At 30.4% G+C, this 12037-nt stretch overlaps 1 protein-coding gene and 1 long non-coding RNA gene across 2 annotated transcripts; both read right to left on the minus strand.

Moving 5' to 3' along the window:
* Nucleotides 1–418: 418 nt before the first annotated feature.
* LOC114417792 lies at nt 419–1748 on the minus strand. Its single transcript, XR_003667922.1, has 2 exons — nt 1408–1748; nt 419–922 (listed from the first exon to the last, which is right to left on the minus strand). It is a non-coding gene; the product is annotated as an uncharacterized LOC114417792 (long non-coding RNA).
* A 4930-nt stretch (nt 1749–6678) lies between these two features.
* Nucleotides 6679–7433, minus strand: LOC114417742 (protein RALF-like 19). The gene has a single exon (XM_028382815.1). The coding sequence runs from the start codon at nt 7278–7280 to the stop codon at nt 6945–6947; it is 336 nt and encodes a 111-aa protein (XP_028238616.1). The 5' UTR covers nt 7281–7433; the 3' UTR covers nt 6679–6944.
* Between the last annotated feature and the right edge of the window lie 4604 nt (nt 7434–12037).

A 12037-nucleotide genomic window follows, 5' to 3' on the forward strand; every position in this document is an offset into this window, starting at 1 on the left:
TTTTTATGATGATTTTTAATCATTTTTGAAATAATCATTGTAAAAAGTGGATATTTTTCATGACAATTTTTAAATTGTCTTAAAATGTCAATTTCTACCTTGATTATTCTAAAGAAATTAAGTGTTATTTTTATTCAAAAAACGTGAAATCATAAATATAATTTTTCTAAAAACTATCTTAAAAAAGTATATTTTCTAAAGACAAATTTTAAAAATATATTATGTATATATTTTTTTTAATGTGTTCTCAAACCTGCAAGCATATTACACAACCATAAATATTTAAAAATGACAAATATATCCATAATGTCGTATATATTTCAAAGCAATTTAAGGAGAAATGTTATAAAAATATATTAATACCAGAATTAAACATCATTATTCCGTCTTTACAAAAAATAGGTGAAGAAGCAACAGGTGAAGAAAAATATCATAATTTTTTAAAATAAGATATACTGGTACAATATGTGAAGCTTTTTATCACTTCACTCAATGAATTCACTGAACTAAAAAGAAATGCGGGACTTAGCATTGCAGAAGAATCACAAGATGAACGTTTGCTTTCTGTTTCACACTGTCGTCCTACGAGGCTATCATCAGTAGTTAAAAAGTGGCCATTCCTTTTTGTATTCTTACTCACACAATCCCCAAAATCGTTTCTTTATCATCCTCCTTTCCATTTACCCTTGCATGATGTGGCTATGAAGAAAAAGAAGAAAAAATAAATCAAACCTGTCTTAGTAGCACGTGTCTCACTGCTGAGTCAATGATCCTTGACTGGTTGTCCAGAAGAAATCATGTATCCATCCTTGAATTAACCAAACCATTACATAAAGCAATACAATATTAGGAGTCCATAAAACAAACCTCGCATCCTTTGGCCCCACTTTCCATCACAAATTCTAAAACACCATAGCAAGCCCTGAAATAAGTCGTTTAAGATACATAGAGATTATAATTTTGCCATAGGGATGCAGAAGAATTATATTCACACAAATAGACAAGGAAAATTTTAAAACACCCTGGCCATGAAAGCACATTACTAAAGTAAAATATGAAAACATGTAGAAGAATTGTATTCACACAAATAGATAAGTAAGATATGTTCAAAAAGAGAGATCTTACTTATCTTTGCCAAGAAAACTACAGTATTTTATAACAATTGATGTAGTTTCTTTTCACTTTTCTTGAAGATTCTACTTGCTCCAACTATTATATATGACAACATATTTCTTCCAACTGGATCCGTTCAGGTTTCAAACTATAATATAGCTTGCCTATAAAAAAAAAGGAACTAGAAAACGGATCACTAATTTAGTATGAAAAGGGATTTAAAGGTTTTGCATATGATTTATTGATTTCATTTTAAATCACACAAATATAGTATTATAGAATTAAGAAAGATACCAATACATAACGGCGACAAAGATTTCAAGCTTGAGGAATTTCCACGCAGCGCTATTCGGATTTGGTAACGAAATCGGATTAAAAGAAAACACGAGTAACGCCTGCACAATAATAAGAAGCACAGAGGAACCAGACTGAATCCCTAAACACAAAAAGAAAAGAAAGGAAAGAGACTGTCGATTGCAAAGACGACCAATTTATGAAAACTGTCAATCTATTTATGATAGACTTTTTGCTTTGTGAATCTGAATCGTCAATGAGTAGCGACGGTGACGTTCACAATACCCATGGTTGAGGAGGTGAGAGGGGACAATGAATTATCTATGACATTGGATGTCGGATCTAGCTGATGATAGCTTGTCAAGTGTATTAATTTATCAAGTATTAAAGTTAAAATAAGAGTTAAGTGTCAAATTCACGTGAATTTTATTTGTAAAAGAAAATTTATTCAAAAGAATGATGAGAAAAATAATAATTTAAATTGACAGAAAATTAAATCAAACAAAAGGAGAATTTAAATTAATTAATTAAAGACAGAAAAGAGAAGAAAAACCAATTATTATAGAAGTTAAATTCAGAAGATGGAAATATTGAAAACTTAGTTTATCAGAGTCATTCTTTAATGTAATATTAATAATTTTTCTTTATTTATAATTATTCCAATTTATATATGTATATATTAGTATACTCTAATTTGGTTCCTGAAAGAATCTAATCTATCTATTTTCTCTCTCAAATCTATTTGCAGAGCTAAAAGATAGTAAATTGCATTAAGAATAAAGATGTAAGACAGACTAAACAAATATCAATCTATCCCTAGTGATGGACTTTATTTAGATACCCATTTCTAGTTCTTTTAGAAAAATATAACTTTTTCTAATGCTACCCCTAAAACTTACAATGCAAATGGATGATCAAGTCACAAGTAATTATATTAAACGGAAGAAAGGATAATGCAAATCTAATATTTTTAAATAGATAAAAAGAGAAATTACATCAAAAGTAGTTGACTTCCAAGTTTCCAACAAAGGGAATTTAGCCTCTTATTGTCATGAAGGTTTTACACTTGCAAGAAGATAATATTTAGTAAAGGAAAAAAGATAAGAAAGGGAATTGAGAGAAAGAATAACTCCTAATGTTTGTTTGCTTCTCCTTTTTTTAGCCTTTATCTTCTATAAGGAATTGTATTCTCTTGAAATTTCTGTGTGTTTTTTTTTTCTTTTCTCTTCTTCTTTTATAGGTGTAGATTAGCTTAGTACTAAGCGAACTTCTCGCGCTAAGCCTGCCTTTATTTTCTTGAATTAGCATGTTTTATTTAGGTAGTCTTGTTTTCTTTAATTATCCTACTTTTCTTAATTAGTCATACTTTTTTTAATTATCCTATTTTTGGGAGCTTTATTTTACTCACTAAATATCATAAATTCATCACTTTTAATATTTTCTCCACAAAAACTTAAATGATGTTAATTTAATAATTATTTGCTCAAAAAGAAAGAATTAGAAGAGAAAAATTATAAATTCTTATATAATTTAATTCCAAAATATACTTATAATTAACAATTATTAATAACTTCTTTGGCCAGATCGGCAACTTCTTTGACTTGTGGTGGAGTTGGGTCAGAGTGTGAGAGAGAGAATGCTGCGTGAGAGACTCAGAGAGCACAAGCAAAAGGAAATGAAAGCCAAATGGAAAGGAATTTTAAAGACGATTTTTCGAAAACCTTCTTTGAACTCTTATTTTTAAAGACGAGTTTTATGAAACCGTTGTTGAATAGTTTCAATTATTTATAAAAATATCATCGTGTTTATGATGAAAATAGTTTTCAAAAAACCGTTTTTGAATTAATGTCGTTGAAGGTGATTTTTGTAGTAGGGTTAGTTTATTAAATTTTTATAACAATTACTTAAAAATACTTTAAAGATGAATTCTAATTAGTTGATAAAAGTAAAAATATTTACATGGATTGTCATGTCAATTAAACTCTTAAAAAACAATTGAAATTCAATTTAAAAAGAGAGCAAATTAAAAGGGATGGACAATTAAGAAGATCTAGTATAAAAAAATAAAAAAAATAGTTAAAATGATTGATGTTTGAGAGGAATTATTTTGGATAATTGTAGAGTGTGTGAAATGCTCGTGCAAAAAAAAAAAAGAGAAATAATATTAAGAATGGCTAATTAAGAGTGAATTTATTCCTATGTTATAGTATTAGTTATTTAATTTATTTTGGTGCATGTGCTCAAATCACGTGAGATTTAAGAATTTTATTTAAGTTTTCTTTCTAGGAATATCTCCAATACATTTTTTTATTCTTAACAACTAAAGGCAAATATTCTGAAGAGTTTGTCACAACTCATACGCCTTATTTAACAACTAAACTTGATACCTATACAAGAAATTAACATAGATTTTTAACTTTGATTTTGGTTGTTTTTTAATTGTTGACATAATATTTTTTTATCATGAGATATTCATTGACTTTTTCAATAAATAATCTTCATCCAGAAATCTAACTAATCATATTTAGTGGATTTTTCTTCTCAATTATCTTTTTATCTATAAGATTCAAATTTGAAATCTTAATTAAAGATACAATGCCATGTTATCTATAATGGTTAATCCTATTTTATCTCTAATTAAATTACACTCTAATTCTTAACTTATTTTTGGTGAATCCTATTTTATCTCTTCACTCGCAGAAGAATTTCCATATAATTGAGAAAATTGTTTTCTTTAATGGTTAATTAATCAACCTACTTGTCGTAGCTAAATTTTATTAGAACTCTACATGAACTCATTTGTTTCAATAGTATCCTCAAATTACTTAACTTTAAAAATCAATATAAACATCTATATTGGAGTTGCTTTTAATTTTAAAAGTTTCATAAGGAACTCACGTTAGAAATGATCTACAGGATTTAATTATACTCCCATCCACTATCAAACTGCTTTATTAGTAGATGGATAATGAAATAAATATAGATAATTTGATAGATAAACATAATTAATATTACTTACAGTTATAGAAAGGTTAAGCGATAAATAGGGACATAAATAATCACTTTATCGGGAGGATTTCTAACTGTAATCATTTTACAAATCTAAATTAACCTAAACTCACAGTCTAAACAGAACGAGTTTCCTCACTCCTCTGTTCCTTGATTTTTTCTTCTTATTCCCAACTCAGATCCATACTCTATTCTAATTATATTCTCAACTCAGATACATACTCGATCTATTCTAATTCTCATTTTTCGTAAAGGGGCCTCGCCGCTGCTATTGTTCTTAGCGATTGTGTCGATTTTTGTTCTACCTCTGATGGGGGTTTTGTTTTGTCAACTGAAATTTTCATACCTTTGTGTTGTCTTTTGGGAATATTCTTTTGATTTGGAATTGTGTTGCTCGTATACTTGATAATGAGTGGAAAGAATATCAAAGAACACAAGCTCGTATTCTTTTGATTTGGAATTGTTCTATTTGCATGGATGAATTTGAGAATGGAGATTTAATCCAACCATTTGGAGTGTGCATGTGTCCATGAATTTCATTCGTCTTGAATTAATTCTTGGTTACTTTGTGGAAAAACTACGTGTCCAAATTGCCATAAGGAATTGTCAATTACTATAATGTTGTATATCAGGTTTGTGTAAGATTGATTCAGAAGCAAAAGCTAGAAAGTTACGGTGTGATGATGACATTAATTCGTCAAGGAAGGATTTCGGAGAGGAACATGAACCCTATAATGTTGTTCTGCGGCACGTGAAATCTCAATGAATAGCAAGATGCTTGGAACTTAGGTAGGACAACGCAGGCTTTTGATAGAGTGCTTAATTATGCTAACCAGGCGGATTATTTCAAGAATATTGAAGACTGCATGTGCTGACTCTTTTTATATACCAATTATGGCAGGTGTTGATAAATTTTGAAATTCAAATACAAGCTTCTACTAACTAGTTATTTCTGGCTACATTTTCGTGATTTAGTCTTGTTTGAATTTTTTCTCTTGCTGGCTACTTTTTGTTTTGTTTTTCTTTTGTAGTTCAGGTCACTACTATATGTAAATTATAGGGATCACGGGGCTGCAGCTACCAATGGTATAGACTAGGAATTTTTATTCTGGCCCGTGCTTGTATTGGAGAGGATGATCTGTTTCTAAACCAGATGCATAAGTCATGCCATGTTGATAATCTTTTGGATTAATGACAGGTTTCTTTCATGAGAGATTTTGAAAATGAAAGGTTGTGACTTTTCATTCGGTTATGAATTGTGACTCTCAATAAGGAGTGTGATATCTGACTTCAAACCAAAGACCATACTATGTAACTTTTTATTAAGAATGTGTCTCTTTGAAAGGTCAAATTTTTTCACTAAAAATATGTGATTCTCTATTTATATTATATATTAGTTAATTAATATATCTATTCAATATTCTTTAAATTTTTTTTTCTTCTCTATCATGATTGATTATTAAAAGTATTATGTGAAAAAAATTCCAATCAATTATATCGTTGATGAATATGAACTAATTAAATGTAGTTTATACACCTTATAGCACTAGTTAAATTGTATTAATTAGGACTATTATAAAATGTTTTAATTAAGGGGAATAATTAACTAGTTATTAGTCTGAGTGATACTTATTTGATTTTTTTAAGCAAGATTTTAGTCCGAATTTTATGGATAAAAAAAATAATAATTAAAAGAAAAGATCTCATTAAAGGTCAATCAGATTTTCTGATGAAAAATAATTATCAACAAAACTAATAAATACTCAGTACTAATCTCATGTTGATACAAAAATTAAAAAAGATTATAGGTTATTATATAATGAGGGATGAATGTGCATGCGAATAATTATTTTCAAGTGCTTTTAGAAGGAAGTCTTCAAAAAATATAATGTACTTTTTTTTGGATAATATTGGAGGCGAGAAAGGGATATCAAATTGAAAACAAGAAAAGAAGAATATGATTATATGCATAACTCAAATTATTGAAACGAAATGGTTAATTATATATGTGAGAACATGATTATGTGGTATTGTCTACAGAAACAATGAAAACTTAACATCAGCTAGCAGACATTAATTATTAATTTGTCTTCCGTATTGACAAATACAAATTACTAGTATGCGTTTATAAAAGTAAGAATATAATGCGACAAGCTTTAGCTACGTATCTCTCTAATTTATTAGATGTTTATCTATAAGCTCCATCTATATTTGGAACAAGAGGAAAAGAATTATACATAGACTACATAACAAGAATATATAGAGAGAGGGACCAATTCGGTCCGCATATCACATTAGCATCAACACACTCAAAAATTAAACAAACAAACAATTAATTAAATAACCTCCCCAACAAATTAAAATAAAATTTGTTCAATGGGAAGCCTATATAGGTAAGTGTGACAAGAACTCACATAAGTTATTCTAGAATCTTAATCCATAGAACAAAAGCCAGCCACAATTAATACTTATTATATAACATAATTATATATCATATATCTCCCTTTCCAGCTTCATCACTTGTTCATCTAGCTGGTGTCTCTAGCACAATGTGTGATTTGCGTGCAACCACGATTGTAAGGGTTGGCACGACCCCTCTGCTGGCAATTGTAGTAGGATCTTCCACGGTTACCACATGGCACATTGTTGGCATTTAGGGCACCATAGCTAATGTACTGTTGCCGGCCAGCGAGCGTTCGACGATTGGTCTCTGAATCAAGCAACATCTCATTGTCATCTCCAATGAGATCATGGACCACAGCAGCACCATGAAAGCCATATTCATGATGAACACTAGAAGCCTCAGCCACCATGGCCAAGGCCAGGGCCAAGAGGAGGAAAGAGAGCCAGGGTTTGAAGTTCATTTCAAAAGGGTAGGGTAGGGTAGTGAGTTTTTTTTTTTTTTTTTTGGCTTTGGAATGTAAAAGAGAATGAGAAGAGCCTTTAGGGCTGATTTTATCGCTGTCCTTCCTTGTGTAGGAGGGGAAAGAAGAGGATATAGGAGAAAAAAGTTGAGTAGGTAGTTAGTTTCTAGGGATAAAAAAGGATAGATTTTCGTGGCTGTTACTTGTGATTTAACGTAATTTTGGGCAGTGCCCGATTCTTGCTCCTGCTTTTTCTCTTATGCTCTTTGTGACTTAGAATTAATTCTATATATGCTAGATAGAGATCATGTGTTGTGGTTTATACTTTATATTTCAAATGCATGACTGCCATGCATGGTGAAGTTGCTATAAATTGAAAGGAATTACGTGTTTCTCTAAATAATAATGACTTTATTTGCAATGAAAGATACTAAAATGAGAAATGCATGATAATTAAACATTTATAAGACTATTTATTTTTTTGAAGGAGCTTGTATAGGATTATTATATACCTAGTATTGCTTCTATCTCATATTTTATTTCATTTCTGTTTTTTATTCTTTGTTACATCAATTGTCAGTTTATCAAAAAAAAAATTTCCTTGTTCCACTCGTACGCCTTAAATTTGGGATGCACGATTAGCTTTTTTCCATTTATATAACATTATCTATAAAGGTGAGAGATACAAATATAAGAAAAAGGACAGTAAGCACTCAACGTGTGCATTAATTGATACAAGTTTTTTTAAAAAATTTATTTATAAGAATCAAAAATAGATAAAGGATTATTATAATAACTCATCCACATTTCTCAACTTTTTTTTAAAATTTATTCATAAGAATCAAAAATTGATAAAGGAGGATTATAATAACTTATGCATATTTCTCAATCAACTAAACTAAATCAATCCCTTTAAGAGTTTTTCATATGTAATTATATTAAATATATGAAGGGAAGATTTTATTGCCTATAATAATCATATTTAGCTTAAGCAAAATTATTTTCCATTGAGGCTATCTATGTTTCTAAAAAAACTAATGTTAATATTAAAATATGAATGAAAACAATCTTACAAAAAGGTTATCTTATAAATCATTTAAGGCTTAATATCCAATTTGGTCACTTAATTTATTTTATGTGTTCAATTGGGTATTTTAGTTTTTATAGTATGCAATTGGGTCTCTTAATCTCTTTGTTTGTAAAATTTACTCAATTGGGTCCTTAGTGTTTGCTCTGTTAAGTATGTCGATAAACCTACCATATGTGGCCACTGTTGGATATTTTTTAATTGGTTTAATTGATGACTTGTAATATTATGATAATATTTTATTTTATTTTAATATGCAATTGTAAAATGTTGTCGTTTGCACTAGTTTGGGAAATTGTGAGTCAAAACTATGGGAAAACTCATTCTCAGAACCAAGGGAGTCTTTATTTGAGAAAAATCTTCATTCAAGTAATGGATCATTTTGGAGATTAGGGTTCGTTAAAAGGCACAGAAAAAATGCGATATTGATATATCAAGGGCTATGGCACAAAAAGCTTGACTTTCTGCAAAAATGGAGGTGGAAGGTTCATTCAAAAATAGTTCACCGGGATTTATGACTATACTAATGCATTACCTTATGCTAACAAAGGGTCAACAATAAAGGTTCAAGTTGAGGGAGTATAAGGAACTGACAGTCAATTGGAAAATCCAAATAGTAATTTGTCCTCAACCTTCTAGAGATTATATGTTTTGTTTGCAAGCATGTAAGGAAAGTTTCCTTATGTCAAGACCTGTCATTGGGTTGGATGGTTGCTTCCTGAAAAGAATGTTGGAAGGTTCATTCTAGCAATTGTTGGTGTAGACCCAAATAATCAGATGGTGTCAATTGCGTATGTTATGGCAGAGGAGGAATCATATGACAATTGGAAATGGTTTTTGCAAATGCTAATCAATGATTAGGGTGGTCCACAAAAATATAATACATATACATTCATGATTGATAGACAAAAGGTAACAAACACTATCCTCAACATTTTTTTTATGTTTTTATGATATATATTCGTGAATGGTGTAATTTTTGTTTAGAGTTTGGTGCCTACACTTGTAGAGTTGTTGCCTAGAGCTGAGCATATATTTTGTGTCTGACACATGTATAATAATTTTAAAAAATAGCTTCTAGGCAAGAAATTAAAGGATCTAATTTGGAAAGCAACAAGGGAAACATATCCTAATGCATGGGAGAGAATAATGAAGGAAATTAAATCTATTAATAATTATGTATATTTGTGTTTGATAGGGATTTCACCTAGGTAAGTTAGTGAAAAAATGCATGTTGGTTACACTATATGGATTTGTCATATTTCTTACACTTTTTTAATATGATAACAGTGTTATAGTTTAGGCCAAATCTAAGCATGTAGTTTTTATGTTAGAGCACATCAAGTTGTACTTAATGGAGAGATGGAAGAAAAATAGATAAAGTATTGCAAACTTTGAAGGAAGCATTCTACCTAAGATTAGAAAGAGATTCCAACTAAAGTCATCATACAATAGTCCATGGTTACCATTGTAATTGCTTCAATCATTATTTATGTGTCATTTTGTTTGCCTATGCCACTACTGCAGTACTTACTTATGTGTGCATTTTGTAGGTAAGATGGACAAGGACTATTTGAAGAAAGGCACATCACCTATGTAGGTGATAAATATGTTGTCAACTTGAAGGAGTAATAAATCATTTTTGAATAGTATTTTGTATGATCTTTTGTGCCATTTTTCATATATTTTCTTGGTAGAAATCACATTTGGACATTAATTTTGTATTGTAGAAGTACAACCGCTCAATTAAGTGAAAGAGTTAAAAATTACACAAATTTATGATGATTTGAAGATTCTGCACTTAATCACAGTTATGGTACATTGATCACGACCATAGTAATCGGCATGACCACAATAAAGTGATGGCAGCCCCTTCCAAAACAGCGTCAAGATCCAACAATAACCGTGGTTAAATCATAAGGGTCATGGTCAGCCAAGAGGGTCATTGTCAATCCATAATGGCCCAAGGCTTCAGCATTATTTTTTACTACGATCATGGTGCACCTTTTCGTGTAGATATATTTAGAAAGCCATATATAAGTAAGTCTTTAGGCTTTGTAAAATTCTAAGTTTAATCTTAAGTTTTATTCTTATCTTTTAATGAATTTGAATTTTGAGAGCTAAAAAGCGTAGACAACACCACTAGGAGGAATCATGATCATCGTTTCTGCCTATTGGTATGTCTATGATTAATTTTTATAGGATTATTAATTTTGCTCTAATCATGAATGGCTAGTCTCCCTAGTCCAAGGGTTAAAATGTAATTGTTCAAATGCACTCCTCTCCTTATTCTTAATGAAATTCCTCATTGTTTTATGTTAATTAATTTTCTTTTTATTTTAATGTTTATTTGGAACCTATCATTTTAATACTCAATCGATTGCATAATAGTGATCATATGCATGTAATTGATAGATCTAAGTAGAGAATGTTTTGTACCAAATTGCATGGTCAAACTGTTTAAGTAATTTCTAATAGATTAGTTAATATTTAATTAATCGTCCCTAAAATTGACTTTATATTTTGACTTAAATTGATAGATCCATGATTATTGGGCTATTGATTTAACGCAAAACGCATCTTTTAAACTTGATCGTAGGCTTTAGTTGATTTTGGGAATCGGTAATTAACTTGGGAAAGAATTTCATTAGGACTAAGATTGGGGAAAAATTGATACTATTGAGTCATAACCCATGGTCACTCTTATTATAACTCAAAACCTCTCTTTATATCCATCTATTTGTTCTTATAAAAACCAAAATCATAAAAATATTTAAATCCTCTTTTTAATCATCTTTACTGTTAGTTTAATAAATTTGATTAATTGAGAATACAACTGATCCTTTGGGTTTGAAATCCAGACTTTCAAATCTATTGTTACTATTGCGTAGGGTACATCTACCCTTCTGTGAGCCTAATATATTTTATTCATCAAGGGGAATGATTGCAGCTGTAGGAAATGGATGTTAAGTGGAATCCCTTGCTGTCATGCAATTTCATCCATGAAATTTAATAATCAGGAACCAAGAGACTGCATCCTTACATGTTTTAGGAAAGAGGCATATGAGAGTGTTTATGCACCAATTATTCATGCTGTAAATGGGACAAAATTGTGGAAAAGAACATGGTGCAATGATGTCCTACCACCAAAGAAAAAGATGTTGGATCAACCCTAGAAGAAAAGAATTCAGGAACCAGGGGAAAAAAACTATTGATGGCATAAAGATCAGAAAGATTGGTGTGCAAAAAAAAAATTAGCATTTACCTTCAATTTGGGCATGACAAATCAACTTGCAAGGATGCACCAATGAATACACCACAACCTAGCCAAACAGCAACACAAACCAATGTGCCTAGCCTAACCAATCACCACCCAAACCACTGTGCCTAGTCAAGCAAAAACCCAAACAACAACACAAATCAATGGGCCTAGGCAAGCCCAAACCCAAACAACAGCATAAACCAATGTGCCTAGGCAAACCCAAACCTCTGACACAAACCAAACCACATATCCTAGCCAAAGACAATCCATTACCTCAATTGAAGTTGTTGCATCTCAATCAACCCAACCATATACATTTGTACCATTGAACATCAACTTAATAGGGAAGAAGCTGCCAACTAAAAGACCTTGGTGGAAGCCATGATGCTTCAATATGACTTTCAAAAG

The sequence above is a fragment of the Glycine soja genome, chromosome 7 (assembly GCF_004193775.1).
Source record: "Glycine soja cultivar W05 chromosome 7, ASM419377v2, whole genome shotgun sequence".
Taxonomy (NCBI): domain Eukaryota; kingdom Viridiplantae; phylum Streptophyta; class Magnoliopsida; order Fabales; family Fabaceae; genus Glycine; species Glycine soja.

What these genes read in the sequence shown, in the direction of transcription:
- LOC114417742 (XM_028382815.1), bottom strand. Translation starts at nt 7,280, where the DNA reads ATGAACTTCAAACCCTGGCTCTCTTTCCTCCTCTTGGCCCTGGCCTTG.